General features: G+C 45.1%; 2 protein-coding genes across 19 annotated transcripts in view; one reads left to right on the top strand and one right to left on the bottom strand.

Annotated features, from left to right (window-relative positions):
• The window catches only part of Fas1 (fasciclin 1), a 237894-nt gene extending 228693 nt beyond the window's left edge, over positions 1 to 9201 (top strand). For all 5 annotated transcript variants that reach the window (XM_067347218.1, XM_067347219.1, XM_067347221.1 and 2 more), the window contains one exon: positions 1614 to 9201. In XM_067347218.1, the coding sequence (XP_067203319.1) occupies positions 1614 to 1804 (191 nt within the window). In that variant the 3' untranslated portion in view covers positions 1805 to 9201. The remainder of the gene's footprint in view (positions 1 to 1613) is intronic.
• A 345-nt stretch (positions 9202 to 9546) lies between these two features.
• tmod (tropomodulin) overlaps positions 9547 to 23783 on the bottom strand; it is a 47962-nt gene continuing 33725 nt past the window's right edge. For 10 of the 14 annotated variants that reach the window (XR_010887863.1, XR_010887871.1, XR_010887864.1 and 7 more), the window contains 2 exons: positions 18938 to 18993; positions 9547 to 11801 (listed from right to left, as the gene is read on the bottom strand). Coding sequence is in view for 3 of the 14 variants with exons in the window: in XM_012370503.2 (XP_012225926.1) it covers positions 18959 to 18993 (35 nt within the window). In the remaining 11 variants the exon portion in view is untranslated. Of the gene's footprint in view, positions 11802 to 18937; positions 19015 to 22775; positions 22856 to 23783 lie in introns of all 14 variants that reach the window. The other 4 variants (XM_067347230.1, XM_012370502.2, XR_001101085.2 and 1 more) reach the window with 3 other exon arrangements.

Here is a 23783-nt window from a genome sequence, read left to right as displayed (position 1 = left end):
TAAATTAATTGCGACAACAGCGGCAATAGGATATCATTACCTTTGTCGTGGGGAGAACGCGGAACCACCTTCCTTTCGTCGGTTACCATTTATCGCATGCCACGAAACAAGCGCATACACGCGCGGAAGGATTCGGGGGGGGGGGGGGATTTCGAGAAAGAGACGTTGATCGGCGGCGGAAATTCGCTCCTTCCGCAATTTGGCGCGCGAAACCGTTTTGACGGGAAAAAGGAGGGATTATATTCGCCATTACGCGATATTAATCTTTGATTACGTTAATCCTGTTAACGCGTAATCCCGTTACACCGTTAATTTCGTTAAACCGTGGAAAATCAGCCGCCCACGTATCGTATTAGCGCAGAACGAAGTGATTTGTAAGTCGATACTAATTACTTTGCCGGTGATTCGATTGTGCGTTGTTTCGACAAATTTGTCCGCGAGGAGGGGAAAACCCGTCGCTCGCGTGTATTAATTAAGCGACCGAAGTGACCGAAATACTCGGCGCGATTTCGACAAACGGCAGTGCGATATTTCGGTTCGGCTTGGAAAATTATTCAGGCGGCAACCGACTTTGTAACGATCGGTCGGGAGACGCGCTTACTCCGGCGCGAACTTTTCGCGTAAAGAGCGACGCGCGCGGACTGCGGAAAGGACCTCGTTTCCGGGCGGGCTGCTGTGAAAGGCAGCGTCCACTTCCGCCGCCGCGCCGAGTCCAGGAAATTCTCAAGCGGATGCAGCACACCCTCGTAAACAGCTCCCTTCCCCCTTTCACGCCCGCGTCGCGAAGCGTGACGAATGTATCGCGCGGTGGGAAGTTTTTCGCAATATCGAAAACGGAACGCCGCGGCGATTCGCCGTGAAAGAAGTACCGTATATCGATACCGCGCGGCGCGGCGATCTTGACACCACTGGACGCGCGGCAACCGGAAACGAATGGCGCGCGCGCGCCATTACCGGACCGAAAGCTCAGGGCGATTTATTATGCGCCTTTCGACCGCCATTTAAATGCAAATTCCTTGATTACCCGCGGCGCTAATTGCCGTGCGCCCGCCCCGGTCATTCGCTCTCGCCTATGAGCGAATTTTCGAAGCGTTTTCCAGCTCGTGACCGCCGCTTTTCAACCGCGGCTCGGTTTTACAACGGAGACCCCGACGACGGCAATCACGGGCGGGAAAAAGATTGAGTTCGGCGGACTCTTCGTTAACCGCGGCGGAGACACTCAAGTATGGAAAGTGCTGTTGAAAGAATAACGAACGCGTTATTTCCACGTCGTTGACAGCGGCGAGAACTTTGTTTTTTACAGCTTTGCGGCGCCGTTACGTCACACACAAGTAGATACCGCTAACTCCTAGCTCACCGAACACACTGTTAGAGCTGTTTATCGAGTATCTTTGAATTTTTCCGACTCTTTAATCCGTTGACTTTTATTTCTAGCGTCTCAAGCGACGTTATTACTTTAAGGTTTTCTCTCATCCTTCTGATTATTCGAGTTCTCAACTCGAGCGATCCGTTGCTTTGCATTTCGCATCGCAGTGCGCTTCCGTTCATACTCTCTTCATCCGCCGTTTCTCAGCTTATCCCATTGATCATCGCCGATCCTTCTCTCGTTTCAGACTACCAGGTGCAGTGGGACGGCAAGTGGGTCCAGATCTTCCGTCCGGACGTCGAGTGCACCAACGGCATCATCCACGTGATCGACACCGTGTTTCTCAAGGACAGCGACGTGCGGGTGACGGGCGGCGCGTCGCTAGCCACCCTCGCGCCCCACCTAATCATGATACTGATAGCCAAGTGGCAGCTGTAAAAACCTCGCCGCCTCGCGCATCGTCTCGCGTTCGCACAGGTGCGTCTGTAGGAAATGTCCTCGGGGCCGTCTCGCGATTGTCCTCGCGCGAGAAACAGCAGCGGCAACAACAATGGCGACGACGACGACGACGACGACGACGACGACGACGACGACGAAGACGACGAAGACGACGAAGACGACGAAGACGACGAAGACGACGACGACGACGACGACGACGACGACGACGACGACGACGACGACGACGACGACGACGACGATGACAACGCAACGCGAGAAGGCACGGCGGGTGTCGGCACGGTCGATCATCCCGTTCGATCGCATCCTGTGGATGGACGCTCGTTACGGAGTGAATTGGGAGGGGCGAGAGGGCAAGTGCGAAGGGGGAGGGAGGGAGGGGGAGGGGCTCGCGAGAATCCGAAGATCCGGAGGCCCGGGAATCCATGAAACCAAAGATTTCGAGGATAGCGTGGACACAGTGGAATCCGACGATCTGAGGATTCGTTCGCGAGTATCGTGGCTCTAAAATCGGATGGGGGGTGGGAAATGTGAAGGGGAAGGGGAGGGGCAAAGAAGGTGTCCGACCGGCTGCATTTAGCGATCGCGCGGGAAACGAAGGGAGCTCTCACCGAAGGGAAGAACGACGGGAAGACGACCGGGGCGCTCACGATCGCACGGCCTCAAAATACCAGGATAGCCTATTATTTATTGAGTATAAATCGTCCGTGGACGTAGCGGGACAATTTTACGGGTTAGAAGCGTTAATCGTACCAAATAAATGGTTAATCGTACCAAGTAATCTAAATAAATTTATTGAGAGACGGAGGGGGCGGGGGGAGGCGTGGAGAGAGGCGGAAAGAAATGGAGATTTCGAGGAACCTGTTTCGAGTGCAAAGGGCGAAAACGACGACGAATTGCGTCCCGCGGATCGTGCAATTGTTCAGCGAGCGACTGGATGCTACATAGAGAGATGCGGGTAAAATCGCAGTTGAATTATCGATTGTGCCACTTTCTCTGTCCACAATTAATCTAAATACTAAACTCGATAAGTGTGATTTTGTTTTCACGAGCTAGCGAAGGAATTCGACGACTCTTTTCAACTATATATAAACCAATTATGCATGTTAACGATAATCGATCGGTAATTATGCCGCAATTTGACTTCAATCTCACGCGTGTAGTGCCGTTAAGAACTTAAGCTTCGTAATAACATTTGAAACGAGACTGCGCGATTTCTCTTCGCGTATTCCTACGATTTTATACTACGCTAATCGTAAACCCGGAAGTCCTTTCCCCCTAAAGCGACGACAGTAATAAAGCTAAGCTCAATATCGACCGCCCTTTTCAATAAAGCGACAGTAATAAAAACCGAATGCAATATCGATCATCCTTTCGATTAATTAGAGAGGCGAATAAGTGAAGCACTTATCGGAGAGAACGAGGATCCGTTTGGAAATTCATCGATTTCTCGAGAGATCCTCGTGTCTCCACGATCCTTGAATTCTCGGGTGCTGAGTCGTCGGACGTGCGTTGGGCCTCGGAAGACGCTCGTGGATCCTCGAATCCGCAAAAGTCCCACGGACTTTCGGTTCTTCGGCGTTTTCGACGGGAGGATCGCAAGGATGCTCGGGGGCTTCCTCGGACTTGTCACGCTTCCGAAATCCCCGGCCCTCGGATTCTCGGATCGGTTTGGTTTAATTGCCGCCGCATCATTAGCGTCGTCCGTATCGATTCGCGGCAGCCTCCGGCGAAATCGAATCGACGCCGGCAGATAGACGCGCAAACACATCAGTGTCAGCTCAGTATCGCTTATGCGCGACGAGCGGTGTCTCGGAGCGCGAACGGGCTGCACGTTTGCCCCCTGTTTAATCCCCCGACGTTTTCCGGTAACGCGTCGTTCCCTCCGAGACACCGCAATCCTCGGCCCTTTCGTCGCTGCAAAAGGGCCGGAAGGATCGCCGCGGCCGCTCAGGGACGGCCCCGAACAACACACTGCTATGTATCATATCGTATGTACACTGTCTACTTACTGAGAATACTGCCATGCACGTTGCGCATACCGGGCTTGCGAACAAATTTTTTGTACGACTATTATTATGAAAGAGAGCGAAGAGGAGGAGAAAGCGGCGATTCCTCGAAAGAAAATAGGTGTGTTAAGGCATTCGAATCTAGGAAAAACGAAGAACAATGTATCTTTAATGAGTGCGGATGCGTAAGGACGGGAAAAGACCCTTTCATCTTCTCTCAGTCTCGTAAAATCGTAATTAAAACTACCTTAGCTATTTTCGTCTCCCAGGACTCGGCAACTTTCTGAAAAGAATCGATGGCAGGCAACCTGCAAAATGAAAAGGTTCGCCGCATCCTTAATTCTTATTAAAGAAACAAAGCATTCCGTTCTGTTTAGGGAAATTGAAGGGGAGTGGAAAAAAAAAGGATTCAACGTGAAATCAAGCGCGGACGTCACGAGAAATTCACAAGTCTGCAGAATGAGAGAGCGTTGTTTCCTTCTAATGCGCCTATTTTTTTACGGGAACGGGAAGACATTCCGTGACTACGTCTACTTTCGGCGCATAGCACGCGCTATCGTAATAACTGTATCCCGATAAACTTTCTTTTCCCTCCGCAACCCGCTCACCGCATTATTAACATACACACGTACATCCTTCCGTCGAATAGCGAACTCACTTAGCTGTGCGCGTGCGAGCAATACGCGCGACCCGTCCCGAAAGGAATGTTTCGAGGGACGCAGCTGAGCGAAGAACCGGCTGTAGGCTTATAGAAACGAAAATCAAACGCGATTCGCGCATCGAAGAGCGAGAAATTGACTTAGCCCCTTCGCTGCCCAAAATCTTCCCGGGCTCAAGTTCCGTCGGCGGGAAGGTAAGTGTGCATTTTGGAAACTTTTAATAGACACGACATATAAATAAATATATATATATATATATACATATATATATATATATATATATATATATATATATATATATTAATCTTTGATAGTGCAAATATTTCCTGGATGTAACACGCTTAAGATTGATCCTTAGATTAATGAATCTTTAGATACTCGCAGATTTTGAACGATTTAATATGAGAGGAGGGGGACAGGAGGGAAGCAGGATTTTATTCGTCGATTAATCGAGCATTTCCTTAGCGAACAATCCTCCCGCGCGAGTTTGCCCACCGAGGAGCTGAATATTAAAGGATATTGAATATTAAAGAACTAACGAAGACTTTCAATTAGCCGTCGCTAAGGAAAAATAGATTTCACACTCTCTCGCGAATGAAATCCTGCTTGCGGACATGCATCTTCCTGCAGCGAAGGGGTTGGCATTAGACAAAAAGGAAAACGAGTACTCGGCGTGGAGCAAGTTCGGAGCCCGATGGGGGGATTAGAACCTCGAAATTTCACGTTTATCCTCGAGGATAAGTCGGAGGTGCAGGATAGTTCACGTTTAACTGATAAAACGCCGAAACCTAAATGAAAGACAATTGACTGATCGGGCCGCCGTTAAATTTTCCAACGCGGTCCGGTAACTTGTTTGCATTTTAGTCACGTATAAAGTGGGAGTTTGTAATTAGCGGACGCGATAATCGAAGCAACCTTCTCCACGAAAAAAAAAAACTTGATTTAAACAAGAAAAAAAGTGTCGATGTTATACGTGTTGATATCAGTCTATACATATATATAAAAAAAACAGATAAAAAATAAAGATATATATAATAAACAGAGATATATATTAATGAGGAAGAAAGTATCGATCGAAAGGCAAGCCGAGACGGAGAGGGAAAACAAAATGAGAGAGAGAGAGAGAAGAGAAACAAAATACTATCAAATGATAACTTAAACTTGTTGTTGGGATGAATTGATATTACGAATTATTATTATTATTATTACAATTATTACCTATATAAAATATACATAAACTCTAATTAACACTGTTTGCTCGTTAGATGAACCAGAAAAAGAAAAAAAAAATAATAGCGAAACTCTATTTCTCCGTGTAGATGTGTCTTAATGTTCAGCTTGTTCGGCAGCCGCGCAGCCGACAGTAAGGGAGCTGGATTCGGGGCTGCCATAAATCGAAGGGGGGAGGGGGGGGGTCGAGTCGACATGCGGGAGACGAGATCAAACGGACTGCCGCGCGAGACTTAAATTTTCACGCCCGTAAGTGAACGTCGTGCGGGGAGAAAGATACGCACACGCCGTCGGTTGTTACCACGTTGACAAAAAGATCCGTAAATTGTTGGGTGAAAAATCGACTATCGTCTCCGGCGAATCGGAGAGGTCGTGCTCTTACATCGGAATTACGAATACTATTGCACTGTACATTGCCATTTGTAGAGAAAAAACGCAAGTTTATCGACGAGGAACGTTTGTACGTCACCGTTAAACAATTCTGCATTCACAAATTTCGAAGCAGAGTTCTGTAAATCTTTTTTTCTCTTCTTCGTTCGCTAAAGACCCCATACAGCACACAAAGATTGCATACACATTGCATCAATCTTTCATCGCAATGTTGCAATATTGCAAATTCACTGCAAAATGTTGTTGCATCATTGCTGTGGGATTGCAGCAACGTTAAAATGTCCGCTTTTAGGAAGATTGTAACGAAATATTACAGTAATATTGCAATGTAATGAATTTGCAATAATGCATTGTTATTGCAATCTTAGAATAATGTTGCATATATTTTTATTTATTCGGACATTTATCTGTCCGATTTTTGAACAATCAGTTCAATATCTGAATTCCCACTGTTGAGGTCGTATCAGACAAATTAAACTGATAAAAATAATTACTATGTCTTTAATCTTACTAGCCACTCTTTGCAAGTTTCATATAATCATCATGACTAAAACTTAAATACGAGATAGATTTTGCAACGCGCGTCGCATAGCGGTAAACGAACAAGCTAGCGATTACCGAATATTGCTATTGCCATGTTATTGGAATGTTGCTGTCACATTCTCATGAAATATTACAATTACAGGTTGCAATAATGTCTCAACAATATTACATTGCAACTTGCAAGATTGTAACATTGCTACAATGTAATTGCAATGTTCTGTGCTGTATGGGACGTCTTTGCCACGCGAGCGGTAGTCGATTGGTCCTACAGGGAAAAAAGAAAAAAATTTAGAAGAAGAAAGTGCATTTGATGATTTTCGTTTCCAAATTTGTAAGCGGACGGCTGAATGCAGCTAAGTTTAGCTATCCTTACGGATTATTATTAACTATGTCGGGTTACGAATAGAACTAGCCGTAATCCTCGGTAGATGTTGCGTGGAACGTTTGCTGGATCTGGATATCTGAAGGTCCCTGTAATCGATCCTGCGCGTGCGACTCCTGGATCTTAAAGACGCGAGCGAAGGGTGGGTATAAATATAGAAAATAAAATAAATTTAGGGTGACGTGGATCTACGGGTCTGCGGGTGTTCAGGTTTCGGCGGCATTTATTAAGATCAAAATCCTCAAACTATCGTACGCATTCCAACTCTAGAAAACTCTGTTCCGTTGAAAAAAGCGCTAATTGTTAAGGAAAAAAAAGAAAGAAAGAAAGAAAAAAAAAACTGTTGACACGCCATCGCCAACGAACGCGACGTTGATTGCGACTCTTAAAATCATCTCACGGTCCTTGCTGTCATTTTTATTATCGCCATTGTTACAAATCCTTCTACCGTTCTGTCTCGCGAGAACACTGGCGAAAATGAACGCGAATGCCCAGCACCGACGTTTCGCATTACGCAAGTTTCCTGTACACAGACATATTTCACACGAATGAAACACACAGGTACACACACACACACACACACACGCGCGCGCATTTAGAGAAGTTTCTCACGAAGGCAGACGTTCCCTCTGTCCTCGTCGTCGCACGATCATTTCGAGCCACATGTTTTAACATGTTTCACACTCGTATCCAGCTACGTAAAGACTCGACGATCCGAGGTTCCCAGAATCTCGAAGCTCGCAGAAATCCGCGAGCCTCCCGCGAGTTCAAAATTTCTAGTGAAATCCGTGAAGTCGAGGTCTCTCGCGATTCTGGCCGCCTCGGGATTGCAGGAGCCGACGATTTCAAAGACACAAGGATACGCGCTACTGATTGCATTTACGCGCCCAGCTTAGGACGGCATCCGAATGTCGGCCGGGCGACGCGCTTTTTTTTTTAGAGCGGGCTCGATGAAACGGCGCCACGCGCCACGACGTTAACGTTCGTTAGCCTAAGTACGGGGTTTTTAAGCTTTTTAAAAGTTACGGCCACGGGGAACGCAATTTCCCGCAGGCGGCAGGTGATACCGGTAAGTGCAACCAGTAACTTAAGCACGCCACATACCATTACGGTAAATCATTAATATGTAAGAATATAGAATACGTAAAAGTGGCATAAAAGGAGGGAGGGGGAGGCGCGATTAGGAGCGAGCGAGAGAGATCGTGGTTTTTAAAATTCCGAATGCGAAGAGCGTATTATAACGTGTAAGCGATTTTCGTATTTTAAGCGCCGGATAGGCGGGTTTCACAGAAGTTAATTGACGAACTATTAAGGATTATTATTTATTAGCTATTATAAAAGTATATAATATAAAAATATATGTATATTATATATATATATATATATATATATATATATATACCGATACTGTAGTAGGGGAAATCAAATTTTATGTACCACAGAGCTATTTGTATAAAAGGCATTTGTTTCATCATACAAATCATGAATTGACATCGCTGGTCATTTGATTGCCACTAACCGTCGACCGCCGTCACCAGCCGACGATAACTTTAGGTAACATATATTTTGGATAATTAATCACGAGAGAACTTCTAGTTTTTATTAGGACTTAGGTACACGTATATTTGCATTGCCTGTATTTCATCAGAATTAGTTATTAAGTTTCTAAGTCACGCGCGCGCGCGCTTGTCCCCGCGACGGGGACCGCGAACGATTTTTACGAGAGGACCTTGCGCTCTTCGGGCCAATCGAATTTGCAGAGAAAAAAAAGAAGAAAGTAAGATGAAAAGGATGTATCTCTGAGTTTGCGGACGAATCAACGGCGCATAAAATCTCTCGCCCGGCACGAGAGTCGAAAATTGTGAAAATAAAGGATTCAAAAAGAGAAGAAAATATATCCGTTCAAAAATTAAGAGATTTTTCATGAAAGTGAAATCCGACATTTTTTTCAATCTCGAATATTCCTCTTTCGTAATTTACTGTAATATAACGACAAAAAATGTTTGTAAATTTTTCTCATTTTAGGGGATTTTTCGAAATCCGATTTGGCCGTCGTTCGTCCGGCGAACATTCACTTCACTTGTATCTCGCTTTACTACACTGTGTAGATCCGATCGCTTTTGCTGTATGATTTTACAAGGAATAAAGAACACCTACAAAGACACAGATCGGAAGAAGTTTATTGAACAACCCATTACCATCCCTGACAGGACGAAAAGCACGTATATATGACAAGATTTACATCGATTTGCGAAGGAAAGTCTTGCTATTCTGTCGTTTCTAGCTTTACGCAAAATGTAGCTATGCTTTCTACGCATCTGCGATGGAGAAATCGAGTCGAGCTTGTCGATACGTGATGATCTCGGAACTCGATATGAAACGAATTCAATCGATTCCGTCATTTGCATGAACAGCAGTTGGAGATAATAATCTTGAATTTTATTGTACGTTTGCGCAGCGTCGACTCGACGAATTTTCAAAGGTAATGCAATAAATAACGCAAAGGCGGGATACGTTTTTTCAGCAATTTATTTAAACCTCGTGTTACAAGATAAGGCTAGCAGCAAGGCGCGTGCATTTCAGTTTCATGTGTTGTATGTGTACATAATGTGATGCGTGTTCCGTGTGACAGAGTGCATTATGCGAATACGTTTGCAATAAAGAATGCGCCCAGAAGACCGCGAGCGAAACAAATGGTTACAATACTCTTTTTGTTATTAGCTCTTTTTTTTTTCTTTCTTTCGTCACCTCTACGATACACAACTACGCTTACCAAAAAAAATTTTGCACGTCACTTACTAAAAAAGAAGTTTGTAAATTATTTACAAAAGGACTCGAAAATTCATCGAAGAATTTAAGAAGACAGAGGGTCTAAAAATCGGCACGTATTCAAAAATGCTCGCAAATGTAACGAATCCGAAGATTGCGAATTTGATAAATTCTAATATTTATAATTAATGATTCTTTTATAGTCTTCACGATACTTTTAACAATTCTATTCAATAGCGCAAAAGTACTTTTGATCCGCGCATTTTCGTGAAATTCAACATCTCGAATACGACGGTGACAATCGGCGTGATATATTTTAGTAAGACTCTTTTTCTTCCGCGTAATTATCTTCACCCACGCACACTCCCGTCCCTTTCTCTCCCTCTCATCCGCGCGCGCATGCACACGACAATTATGCCACCCTCTCTCGCGCGTTAATAATCTATTCTCTCTCGTTACAACACGTAGGTCACATCGATCGATTAGAAACGACATCGAAGACAATATGTACAGACTGATTTGTATACATATATATTTATATGCTAAAATAATTATTAATTTAAACGAGTTAGTACCTTAGCAAATATTACAGTAACGTTATACGCCGAGCGGAACGATCGGGTCGGTGGTGCAAATCGCTTGTTTATTTACCTTTTTTTTTAAAATAAATAAAACCTTTGTGTGACGAGACAGCTAATTCATTCATTGATTTCAATGCGTCGCCATGACCTGTCTGCATTGTGCTGGGACGTAAATACCGCTAAAATGATATGAATAATATTAAAAAAACAGCAATGTCAGTGTCGTTAGAGGAATAACCAGTGCGCATTGAACGCACCTTTTCGATAAAAAATGAGAAAATTTCAATTTCTAAAAAATCCTTGTGTTTCTAAGTCCTCTAATACTTGTTTTCGCGGCAGAGCGACGCATTCGAATCAATCGATTCTATTTGTTCTGCAGCGTAAAAGCGTCATCCTGCAACGACCGGGCAGTAGCGAGAAAAGAGAGAGAGAGAGAGAGAGTGTGTGAAACGGCAAGACAGTTTCGTGAGATAAAAAGAGAGAAATAAAACACGCAGAATAGAATTTACACCCGATCGCTCAGCGTGCACTCGGGCAAAAGTTTGGTCGAATTAATTAAAGAACTCCTTCTCCGTGTATAAATATTTAAATAAATCCAGTTAAGTAGCCGTTAAAGCGGTAAACGGGAATCTCTCTGTATCGTGTTAAAAACATCCTTCCGGCTCCTTTCGCGTTACACTTCTCATCGTTCTCCCTCCACTTATCTCCGACGACTTAACACAATTAGGACGATATACGTCTCGCAACGTACATATATATATATTAATTAACATAATCGATACTTGTCACGTTCGTACGGTAGCTTAAATTTATTACATCATGAGCGCCACGAGAACGCGTCATTAGAGTATCCTTCGCGATATAACTCTGGTGCACAGGAATATATATTTATATAAATGTTCGTATATATATATATATTTATTTAGAATAACAAAGACGAGACATCCACATAATAATTTGTTACGCGAAGCTTCCAATCTGGCCGCGCCGCGACCGGTGCGTTTTCTCCGCGCAATCGTTTCAAACGATCCGAATCGTCCGCGGCGATCTGTGAGAAGCCGAGAGAGAGCCTCGCGATCCAAGTGACGATCCTACGCTTTCGAAAGATCGAAGGGCTCGATCGCGCTGCGCATACGATACTGCGTGTAATATGTGAGTATCCGTATATGTGTTTTGCGTAGGTGTGCGGGCCATTTTTGCGGCGCGGTGCGCTTGATGCAGCGAGGGAATCGCGATCATCGGCGTGTTATTGTCGTCGTCGTCGTCGTCGTCGTCGTCGTCGTCGTCGTCGTCGTCGTCGTCATCATCCTCGTCGTCGTCATCGTCGTTGCTGCCATCATCGTGGCGATCATCATCAGTGCATTGCCCAGCCGATGGTGTAGTTGCGGGAAGCTCTTCCCATGCGGCGTAGGCGATCTGCCGAAAGAAACACGCTCGAGGGAGCTATTACGGTGGGAGATATTCCAGGGATTTTGATGATCGACGCGAGGATTCCCCAAGCATCGATTTGGGAGATTTTGAAACTCGGAACAAACCGGCAAACCCGTGGATCCTCCGCAGATACTCGAAGCAATGATTCCCGAAAGTTAACGCAAATTAACCCCTTCGTTCTCAAATTGTTTAATAGCTGCGCAAAAATATTGCATAAGAGATCAATTATTCATTAAAAAATGTTGACGTTTTGAAAACGTTCGAGGACTTGTTCGCTACTGTTTAACAGCAAATTTTATTTTTATCGCAACCATAATTTGCATCGTAAAGTTGTACGTAAGAAAAATCTTTTTTCTCATCTTGACAAATCTCTTTATTAAGTGTTAATTGCATTTAAATCGTCATCGAACTGTGACGGTGAAAAATTGATGATAATATTCTAATAATTTATTGCAAGATTTATAAATACATATCAAAATATGTGTTAGAATCATGTACGCAAGAGTAAAAAGAACATTTTCACAGATATGGAAATATAGATGGCAATAATATTTTATTTCATAATTTTAAATGGCTACGATGAGAACAAAAAGGTTAAAAGTCTCAAAATCATTGATCAAGCTCTTTGAATTTTCATAGATCCTCGGATACGCAGATCATCCAGATACAATCGAATAGGTCGATACTGCAGCGAGATTATTTTATCAAATTTAATTAACTTCAATTCCGAATCGCTTGGATTGACAAAATCCACTTTTTCCGCACAATTTGCGAATTTGAATTTTCCGATATAATGCCAGTCGAAAGAATTCGGCGCGACGCTTGACGAACGGAGAATCTAAACCGACAATTCAAGATGTCCCAAGACGCGCGTAAATCCTAATGGCTTAATGTAAAAGCTTGATCGTAAAACATCGTCGTAGAGCCAACTGCTAAAGCTCTCGGAAAATAAGGATAAAAAGCGCGGGATAATTTGCATCGCGAGGATCCTTCGGATGGGAGTAATTCGCAGCACCGTTACTTTCCCCGGATTTCCTTTTTTTTTTTCGTTACGCCTCTCACGTCAGTCGTAAAGCAAAAGTAATTAACGCGCGCGCTACGTCAAACCATTGCAGTGGCGATAAAACACTTTACGCGCCAGACGCGCTTATATGTATACATGTATATAGCAAGCCGCACGTTAATTCGCACGAAGATGTATATAATGCATTACACCTCGGCCTGGTGCGCGTAATCGCACGGATGCTGTGTACATACATATGTATGTATATATACACGCAACTTCGATGTGTGATCAGTAACGAGATTGTTCGTAGCTGCTGCCATAAAGCCAGCGAGTTCCGCGCCGGTGTTAATTTCAAAGTGAAAAGAAAAGAGGAAAATTGTAACGTTTCTAACATTATATATTGTCACGCTCTCTTTGCATCTTATTTTTCGCCGTTGTAATTACGGTAAATATTACGGCATTTATGGGCTTCACGACTGTTTTAACAGTCGGTTGAAATTCTGTCCCGAGCGCTCGCGCAACGCGAACGCTTTCCTTTACGCGTCGTGCATCGCACGCATTTGCCAATAAGAATTAATAATTTTTCGCCGAACGCCGCGCATTCATAGCGATATTTTATTCAACGCTGATAAAACAAGCACGCGCCCTTCCCGATAAATCTCGCGTACTCGCGCACAAAGTCGCGGCCGCCGGTAGCTTCGATAGAAATCAGATTTATTGGCGCAGCATGTTCGGCAATTTTTTGCCGATTAGGAGACCGGCTGCGTCTGCCATACTGGAGATAAACGATTCGCGTGGAGGAAAAGCTGAGAAATTCGAATAGGAGCGGAACGACAAACGATGTCCACGCGCTATATTTATTCGCCGCTTCTCTCAACGGGAAACCTAATCGTCGTCGCTCGCGCGTCGCATCCGGCGCGCGCGCGTCGCATCCGGCGCGCGCGCGGCCTCGCGCAAAGTGCCGAAGCACGTTATTCGTTATCGGAGCACTGATAACGCCGTGCCGTGTATACGTGACTCGCACACACACACAGCGGCGCGGCCGGATCGTTAATAACCCAGCATCAGCCCCGGCTTTTGCCAGGCGCCGGTGCACGACGACGCGTGTTAAGTCACCGCGGCGCCGCGTTTAATGGGGAATTAATTATCGCGGCGCGTACGTGCGGGGACCCGCGAGGACGCGGAGCGTTGTAACGCGAGTCCCGTCGCGTCGCAATGAAAGCGACGACGAGCCCGGGTTGTAATTCGTTATTACCGTGGCGGCGTCTCGCGGCCGAGCGCGGACCGTTGCGCCAGTAATGCGCCGCCGTAATTAGTTTAGCCGTCGCGTATTCCCTTCCGGCGCGCTCGCGCCGATTACATCGTCAAGCTCGTCGATTTTTCGGCGGTTTCACACACACTTCTCCCTCCCCCCGATGACCTGCCGAGCACGTAATTAAAAACGAATACGGTAAATATCGGTTAATTATGCCACTAATCAACCGTGCAATTGAAGCGTGCAGCGCCCGAGGTTTGCAGTTTTAATTCACCGAATTTTTTTTCAAATCATACGCGCTTGATATAATTTTTCCCGAATGTTTGCGCGCGATTTATGCGTGAATGATAAGTTGGAATTACAATTTGAAATCGCGCCAGATATATATATATATATATATATATATGTTTTTCTCCACGCGGCAAGAAAAACAACCCCATTTCCGTCGCATGCGGAGCTGCGATTCTCGGGCGGATTGTTTATCGCGATGTAATTGCGGCACATGAGTCCCGATAATCGCGATCGAACGAGGATACGAAACGGAGCTAAACTATCGGCGGGAAAAACAGACCACTCGGCAATCCCGGCGATGACAGCTTTTCTATGGAAAAAAGTAGACGAGGAAACTTGCGGAGCTGCCCGAGACGGCCGCCGTCGAGTTTTTCACGCTCGATTGACGCCCCCCTAGATTTCATCTTCCCCCCCCCCCACGAAAATCCTAAAGTACTTCCATCATACTTTCTTACTGTTTCTCCTCCCCGCCCGACTCGCCCTTTTTCCGTGGCCTCTCTCGATCGCGAAACGCCACGCTACAACCTCCTTAGAAATGTCGCTGTCCCGCTTGCCCTTTCCGCGTCCCTTCGATGTTTTTCCTTCCTGTCGGCGGTCTGCTTATCCGTTTCAGGATAATTCGGAATTCCCCCTTCCCGGCACAAGACGAGCCACTTCGTCAGAATTTAATGCTCCGTAAAACGAAACTCCCTCCCCGACGCCGCGCTCTGTCTTCGTGTCTCCGTACTTCCAAAGTCGCGACTTAGCCCGCTTTATCATTACCACCGCAGTTGCGCGCGATTTCGGCAAACTCCCGTCCCTGAAGAAATCCGCTCGCGGGATGCGGCCGAGATAAGTGAAGCCGGCGAAAGCCTTGAACCCGCTTGATGGAAGCCGCACTTCCGTCCAATGACGAGAGTTTTACGAACCAAATGCATCACCGTGCGATCTCGACCAGGAACTTCTGCCCACCGTTATCGTTACAAATTCGGAGGAATTTTCGGCGGAAAAAAAAAGAGTTCGTTTCAAAGTCTACCAAAAATCCACGCAAATATAATGATGAAAAAAGTTATCATTTTTGTTTAAAATATGCTGATAAGTGCGGGACATCTCGTATCGCGCTCTAAATTTATATATCCGATGAATAAAACTCAAAGCTAGACCTCAATTAATTATTAGAATGTGCAAACGCACAGATCCAATTATAAAGAAAGCAAAAAAAAAAACCGTTTTGTTTCGCCGTGCTCATGCGCAGGTGTGAATTCATACGTCTGACCGAATGCATATCGGAAAAAAAGTTCGCAATTCGCGCGTATGACGGATCGCGCGCTACTTTGTTTCGAAAAATTGGCAGACAGATACTAAAACAACAAAAAAGAAGGGGTGGAAGAGAGGGAGGGAGTGAGCGAAAAGAAAGAAAGGGTAAAATGGAAGAATAGCACCCGGCGATAGAAATTCGAGGCAATCTATTCGGTAATTAAAGCTTCCATTATTTTTTTGGCAAAACTGCGTACAACCAAACTCTTTTCGTCGATTCTCTGGTTTTCCGCGTTTCTCCGCGTTTCGTAATTCCACTATATTTTTCTATCTAGGTCAATGTTTTTTGAAACTGTGCTGTCCGAGAAAACGCGGTTCTTCGCCGAGAAAGAAAAATCAACGACAAACGTTTCCGCGACATAACAATTTAAATTGGAAAATCCTGTAATCTCGTTACGATTTTCGTAATAATATCACGCCGCGCGGCATTACGCAACGAATAATATTTTCATTTCGCGACGTGTAATATTTTCGATGTGTTTTTCATATCACACATCTCGCCGCGCAGTATCGTCCCGTCCGATCTTCCGGGGATAATTTTTTTTTTTTTCCGTTTAATCACAATAAATTAGTCCACTTGAACTTCAGTAATAGTACGGTTTTCCATGCTTTTACAGTGCATTAATCCATTAATTACTATTATTACATAGAACCAATTCCATTTACGTACTAATCGTGTGTAATGCTATTGGTTAACACATATCGTTAACGCATTCCGCACGTACGGTATTCTACCAATTTGATATACGGGACATATAGATAGCGATCGTGTTAATTATACTTCGTTACGGGATGCAGTTGCGCCTACGCCTCGGAATTGCAAACGTGTAAATTAGATACAGGATCAAAATGGAACGAAATGCTGACGAAACGTTAATACAGATGGCGCGCATTTTCCGAATGAAAAGCACATGAATACAAGTGTTTGGAATAAAAAAAAAAAAAAACACAACGATCCATCGTCAAATTCCAACACGTTCGCTAATTATTTCCTTCAAATCGAGCGGTTCTAAGGTCTCAACGTTGGTGCACAGTTAATCCGTGCGTCGATGCTGAAATTAAAGTACACTTTAGAGGACCGAAGGTTTCTTGATTGATCTACATTTGCACGGCGGGAACCGCTTCGGATGGCCCGAAGCGAACGAGTAGCTGCGAACAAGCGAGCCAAGCAGGCTCCGAGATGTGGCGCTTTGAAAAAGTCACGGTGCGCTAAGCGTGCCATTATGTCGGATAACATGCGGCCGTCGCGCGATACAAGCTTGCATGCGCTTAACTGCTCCGGCCGGCGCAATCGCGGCGGAATCGCCCGGCACGGAAGCACGCGCGGTGTGGGGAAAAAAGAGTTCTCGGACCTCGTGAAAAAAATATGCATCGAGCGTTTACCGCGCCCGGGAGATATCGCCGGGGCGCCGTTATCGCCGGGAAGCGGAAAGAGCTGCAGCGAGATGTAGCTCGGGCGACGCGGCGCCCATCGCGAGCGGGCGTCCCCCCGCTCGATACGCCAGCTCGAAACAATTCACGTTCGGCAGCGCGAAGTTGCGATTCGCGAATCCGCGTGGAATATTTCACATTCTGCAGCGCTGCTCGGGGTGTGCGCAACGAGAGAGAGAGATCTCGGACGGTACGCATCAAATGCAATTTACTGTCGAAACTCCATTAGCCGGCAAGTGATGCGAAGATAACAAACAATCTGATATTATAGCGCGTGCCTTCTAGTTCGCAGAATGTAATATTTAGCGAGCGAGCGCGAGATTGCCAGAATTGCCGGCATTAATTTTAATCACAAGCCCTTTTGCCAATTTACGGTCGATTTTTTTCTCACAACGGCGCACTTCTCGCAGCGCAATTTAAGTTTTAATTACCAAGATATTTAATCACCGAACGCGAACAATTAGAACGAACGGTGGCGTTCGTTTGAAATTTTTCTCGGGAAAAAATATCCGCACCGAAAAATCAAACTCGGCGCTTTCGAATTTTCTGAATAAAAACAAAAAAAAAACGCGTAACAAGATGGAACGCGCACGCTTAATAATACTCGCAAATTTATTTCTCCCGGGAAAGCTGTGTCGTAGAGCCAAGAAGAATCGGAAGCAGGGCTCGCGCTTTTGCAAATGCGCCGTTCCGCGCAGCAATTAATTCGGCATCGTCACGCGAGCTGTGGCATCGTCGAAATTGTCCCGCCGTCCAATTTCGAGAATCGTGCATCGCGCTGCAATGTAATCGAGCCACCGCGGCGCGACGTAAGGACGAGAGAGAGAGAGAGAGAGAGAGAGAGAGAGAGAGAGAGAGAAAGAGAGAGAGAGAGAGAGAGAGAGAGAGAGAGTAGTATCTATATTGCATAAATATATGCGCCGCGCTCTACGGACGATGCTCATGCAACATGGATGGCGAATATGTACAGCATCGCGGGGGTGATGTAAAACGGCGGCGGGAGGGGAAGGGAAGGGGGGGGGGGGGGGGGAGAGAAACCGGCAAGCAAACGAGAAACGGAGAAATGCGATTAAGCGACAGTAGTCGGCGGTATATTGCGTGTTCCGATCTCAGCGATTGCCACGCGTGGCAAGTCTCTATATCAACGGCAATGTCCCCCTCCCCCCCCCTCCCTCCTCCCACAGTTGTCGATCCTATGCAAATTTCACTCCCGGAATCAGCGCGGCGCGATTATACTCAGGGAAACACTCAGCGGTCAATCGCGCGGCACAGCGTCGTAAATGGAATGGCCACTAAGAATCGACCGTTGTTCGACCGCTGTCGCGGATGTGTGAAACTTGATCCGACGAGAATGAAGGGAGCGACGTGAATTCGAAGGGGGCGCGCAGCAATCCCAGACACGTTTCCGCTAAGTCTATCGATTTACGCTAATACTCTTTCTCTGCATTCCGTCCCCGTTTATTTTGCGAACACTCGCGAATCTTAACGTCCTGATGATTTTAGACTCGAGAGTCGCGTGTCGAAAGCCCCGGAAACAGAAATTCTCGGATTTAAACGCGCACAATCGCCGTCATATAACGTTGCATGCGAGAAGTGGTGAGTCAAATGTCGCATCTCGCCATCCCGCTTTCGTTCGCATTTCCTCGCGAGAGACGCGACAATTTTCTTGGCAGCCGCGCCAAACAGCGGGATAAGTGGGTTAAGCCTCTCCAAGCGGTTGACAGTAGCGAGATCGGTTGATGTGTGAAAGGAGTGTGTACGTGTGTGTGTGTGTGTGTGTGATATTTATAATATAGCATATGGCGTGTAGTAAATATATATGTAGATATATACAAATAATACCTAGGCGAACGCCACTTCGCGTTAAGATGTCGCCACCCCGAGCCGGGACTGCCGTACTGCAACAGACACCCGAAACACTGTCATCATATGCGTTTAGCAACTAAAAGAGAAGGTGCTTTACCGATCCGACGCATGCCGGTAAAGAGTATATGCAAGAAAAACAGAAATAAAAACGTAACAAACGTCTCCCGCTCGATCTGCGACGCATGCGAGAAGTGCGATTTTTATTCTTCATCCTTTTCGAGCCTTCTAATTGTCGAGAGAGAAAAAAAACGCTTTGTTTTAGTAATTTTTTTCTTTTATCTTTTATCCGAAATTGCGGTTGGTCAAAATTGCTATATTAAATCTCTTTTTGACAGTCGCAAAATTATTTTCGAGTGTCGCGCGCGGCCAAAAAAAAAAGGATACGATATCGCGCAATCTTCGTGAAACAATTGTCGAACAATGTTCAGTTTATCCGCAACGAGCGATGGTGGAGCGATCGATCGCTATCGTTGGCGAACAAAAAGCACATTACACGATTAAAGGAGCTCCGTAACGCGATGCGTGCTGCGCTGCGTAACTGTAATCCGCCCCGTAAAATAGTAATCCCGCTGTGTGCGGCACTAACGCGGCGGAGACGTAAAACATCCTCGCGTATCGCCGAGCGCGTGTCGCTTTTTAATTCTTTCGTTCGCGCGCTGGTTTCGCCAAATTGTTCCGTTCTATCGAGCAAAACGACAGATTTCATCGCCGCAATTTTCTTTTTACACCGCTCGTGATTAAACGACTGTCAATTTTATCAATCCCGTTGCTGTTAAATCAGAAGGCTCGTTCAAAACTTGGCGAATTTTCCCGAAATTTAAATATTTTATACAACGATCGGAAAAACTTTTTATTCAATTATATTATAATTAAAATACACGATTTTTCAAGCCCACTTCAATTTTGCGCACGTTTCATCAAAAAACGATAATAATGAATCGAAAATATCGTATTTCCGTTTCGCACGCACCTTTCGTGTTCGCATTTCGGCCGAGCAATGTGGCATGCTTCGAAACGCAATATGCATAGTCTCGCGAGCTGCTCTTGCATCCGCATAGAGAGTCCTCAAGTTCCGCGTGCAATATTACGATCATGTTCCGCGGGCGAAAAACACGAAGAGGAAATTTCCGTGATTTAATCCTTTGTCAAGTAATTTTTGTGACCGATAATCCGCCAACCCGTGATTATTTTCGCGTGTCCGGCAACATCGAGCGAACAATTTAAAAGCCCGGTAATTCATCGACAAGCGAGAAGCACAGCCATTTGGATTCCATTAAATTTTTTGCTCGACGCGCCTTTGCGGACGGCCTTCGACAAAAGGATTCAAAGTATCACCGTCGTATCTAAAGATTTAATATGCATTACGAACGAAACACAGGCGACGGACTCGTGCGGAAATACAAAAAGCAGCTCGAGTCGTAAATTTTACGTCTCTCTGGTTAGTGAGAAAATCTCGGCGAAACTGGCAAAGACAGACACAACGGCGCAGCGTTGCTGTTAGTCATCGGACAGATGCGAGAATCATTAATCTAATGCACATGTGTACTTCGTAGACTCTGTTCCCGGAGGAATATTTTTAGCGCACGCCACGAGATGGAGAAAAATCGCAACGAGAGAAACTTGCGATTCAACAACTGCGAAAAAAAGATCTCTTAGAAGCATCAGAAGTCAAAACTCGTCGACACGAATGTATTTCGCTCCCGGAAAGACAGAAGACGTCGCGCGAATGAACAATGCGGACACCCGCAAGGTTTTCATAATCGATAAACATGTAAATGGGTTGAATGAAAATCGTGCAAATTATCGCAATTGTTCTGCGCCGCTAAATCGATCCCGAATAACCTACGCCGCGCGGTAATCGGAGAGTCATACGATTTCAGCATGCAGCAAACGCGATATTGATAACGATATGTATTTTCTTTTGTGTGCGAACTGTATAATACATAAAATTGTATAAAATTTAAATAAGAGATAAACTGTCATTTCTATCCCGGCTGTGTACCATTTTTATCGGAAGTTTTATTTCTGGAATATAAAATGGAAGCAATGCTTATAAATCGTTTTTAAATTGGTTTTCCCCGTTCAAATGGATAACAATATACGATTAATAGCTACTTTTAAAAATCAATTATCCGGACCAATCTATATCTTCCTTTGAAAATGCAAAGAATGGGCAATCATTGGAGAACAACAGAACAGCATAACACAATGGCTTTAATTAAGAGCTCATAAAATTCGGCGTGCAATAACCGCGATTATTTACGCTTTATTTCAGTTTCCGCGTGATCTCTAAAGGATACGAGTTACGGGCGAGATTTTCACGTCACCCTATAAATCCCGGGCAATGTAACCCAACCCCGCGATCATCGACAATTAACATTTCGAGATACGCGAGAGCCCGGCGCGAGATATTATTTTAAAAGACCGCGCAAATCCGCGGATAAATATTAGCAATTTTGCGCCGGCTGCGCGAGCGTCCGCGGGCTCATTAACGCGGCCCGCGTCGTTAATTCCCGATGAAAGAGTGAATTATTCTCCCGGCGATTTGCATTTTAAAAATAACACCGCTGCACTCCGCGGCGTTTTGTCATCGTTATGACACCCGGGCTCGATCTGCATTAGCACCTCATAAAATTCCGCAGGAAGTAAAACCCGGTAATTTGCGCGCAACCCGAACTCGTCCACAGCCAAAAAATTCGAAAAATACACTTATCGAATAAAAAAAGAGCACTCGAAAATCCTAAAATCACGAGCTTACAATTTCGGACAATTTTAATGTCCGCGAATGAATGACATCGAGTTTGAGAAAATTTCGGAAATTGAAAATCTTAATATTTCACTGCAATGAAAAAGAAAATGCAATTTTTTTCGAGAAAATTCAAATATTCAAAGACCGAGTGTGCTTTTATATTTTCGCAAAGCTATTCGCGAGATTTTTTCGACGTACGCATACCAATTACTCGGAAAAAAAAAGTGCGACCATTCGTGCCTTTCGCAGGACGGCTCGGTGAGACTTATTAGTCGGATTTTCTGTGGGATGAGCGTATATAATTGAGCGATACTGAGAGAGAAAGGAAAAACGCGCGTGCAAATGGCTGAGACGCGATTCGCTCGGTGTAAGACGTCAGTCAGATTCGGTAGCACCGACCGTCGGCGTGTGTTAAGCTGTCTTCGAGTTGACGAGTTAACGTCGGCGGGACGTCACGCGAGGCGAACAAAGCTCCTAGGAGCTCTGCTCCCGTGGAAATTAACGCGTCACGGCTTCATCGAGTTTGATAGGATGCGGCCAAACTTCATTGCACCGTCGAGGAAGGTGCAACAGTGTTGATAATAGTAACGGTGTACGTACGTCAAAATGCTCGAAAAGTCACGCAACTCTTTGCGATTTTACAAAACTTGACATTCGATTCAACATTATTCGGCAACGATTAAGACAATCTCTGTCCGTTAATCTCATCTCTGAAAAAAAACACGAAAAATACCGTTTATAGAGAAAACAATATCTCAAAATCAAAAGTCCGGCAGACAAATAATATATATCGCAAATTTCTGAAAATATGAAGTATCCGCGGAAACGATCGACTCGAAAATACGGAAGCGGTGGTCCATCGCGCTTTATCCCAACAAAACCATTCGACGAATATTCTAGCCTCGATCGCGTTTGCACAACACTAGGGACTTTCATTCGCGACGCAATTTATTGAAAAAAAGCCGTGTTAGTGAAGCTGTAAAAATAGCGTTGGTTAAGTCTTCCCGCGGAGGGAAAGATGTGGCCGCATTTTGCTGACGGTCTACCACACAACGGGGTAGCTACCTTTCATTGAATCAAGGCAGGTTTCCTGTGGTTCATGTTAAAGAATCGGAACTGTAGCCGCAGCGTTAGATCTTTCCGTACTGTTGGGAAAGAATAGGTGTCGTAAGTACATATCGCAGCTTGGACTCGCAGAGTCTATCGTCGATATCAATCGTAAACATTCGCGATGAAAAAGAAATCGCAGCGTGACTCTCGATTAGCAAGATCAAACTTCGACCGTTAACGATGAGTGCTGTTTGATTCCCAATTAATTTTTCAGCGACACCAACGATCATCCGCCAAGATGTTCGAAGGAAGTGCCTTTCAAAAGTGCCTTAAGGATGAAAAAAATGCAAATGTTGTTGGAAAATCTTTTGGCGTCGACACGCGTGTTTCAGTCGAGCTTGATGCGAGCCGAGATGCGCCGCTGCGACTCTTCATCGCAATATCGACACCGCTTGTTAAAAAGGGGACGCGGACGCGTCGTGACGAATATCTACATGTGCATAAACAGGATGTAACATAGAATGGGGGGCTGGCGGTCCACCGGTCCTGCCTGCAAAATACAATCTCACTATGTCGCGCTCGTAAAAACTAGACCCTCGTCATTCATACGTCACATTTACTGTGGCAGTATTGAAGTGTTAGGAATGAAAGAGTCGAAACGTAAAAAAAGAAAGTCGAACGGCGTGCAAAAGAATAGAACAGAGATGAAAATATCAACGATGCAAAGTGAAATCATGCAATTTGTAAAGGTGGAATGTTAAAGAAATCCTGTTTCCAAGAAACACAGGAACGAATTCGCTCAACGATGATTCAGAAGGCACATTATTGTTACACGTATCTTTTTCTCGCGAGAGAAATTTTAGATCACAATGCACGTAGGATGCAAAATTATAGTTTCAATTCTAATATCAGTCGAGTGCTGAGACCGAGAGGACACATTCGGGATTATTGAGACAACTACGAATACCGGATCTCGTGATGCATCTCTTTGCACTCGTTTTCGGAGAATATTAAACAGTATTG

The sequence above is a fragment of the Linepithema humile genome, chromosome 1, assembly GCF_040581485.1.
Source record: "Linepithema humile isolate Giens D197 chromosome 1, Lhum_UNIL_v1.0, whole genome shotgun sequence".
Lineage (NCBI taxonomy): Eukaryota > Metazoa > Arthropoda > Insecta > Hymenoptera > Formicidae > Linepithema > Linepithema humile.
The sequence above is the reverse complement of the archived record's forward strand: the minus strand, read 5'-3'. Positions and strand labels throughout refer to the sequence as shown.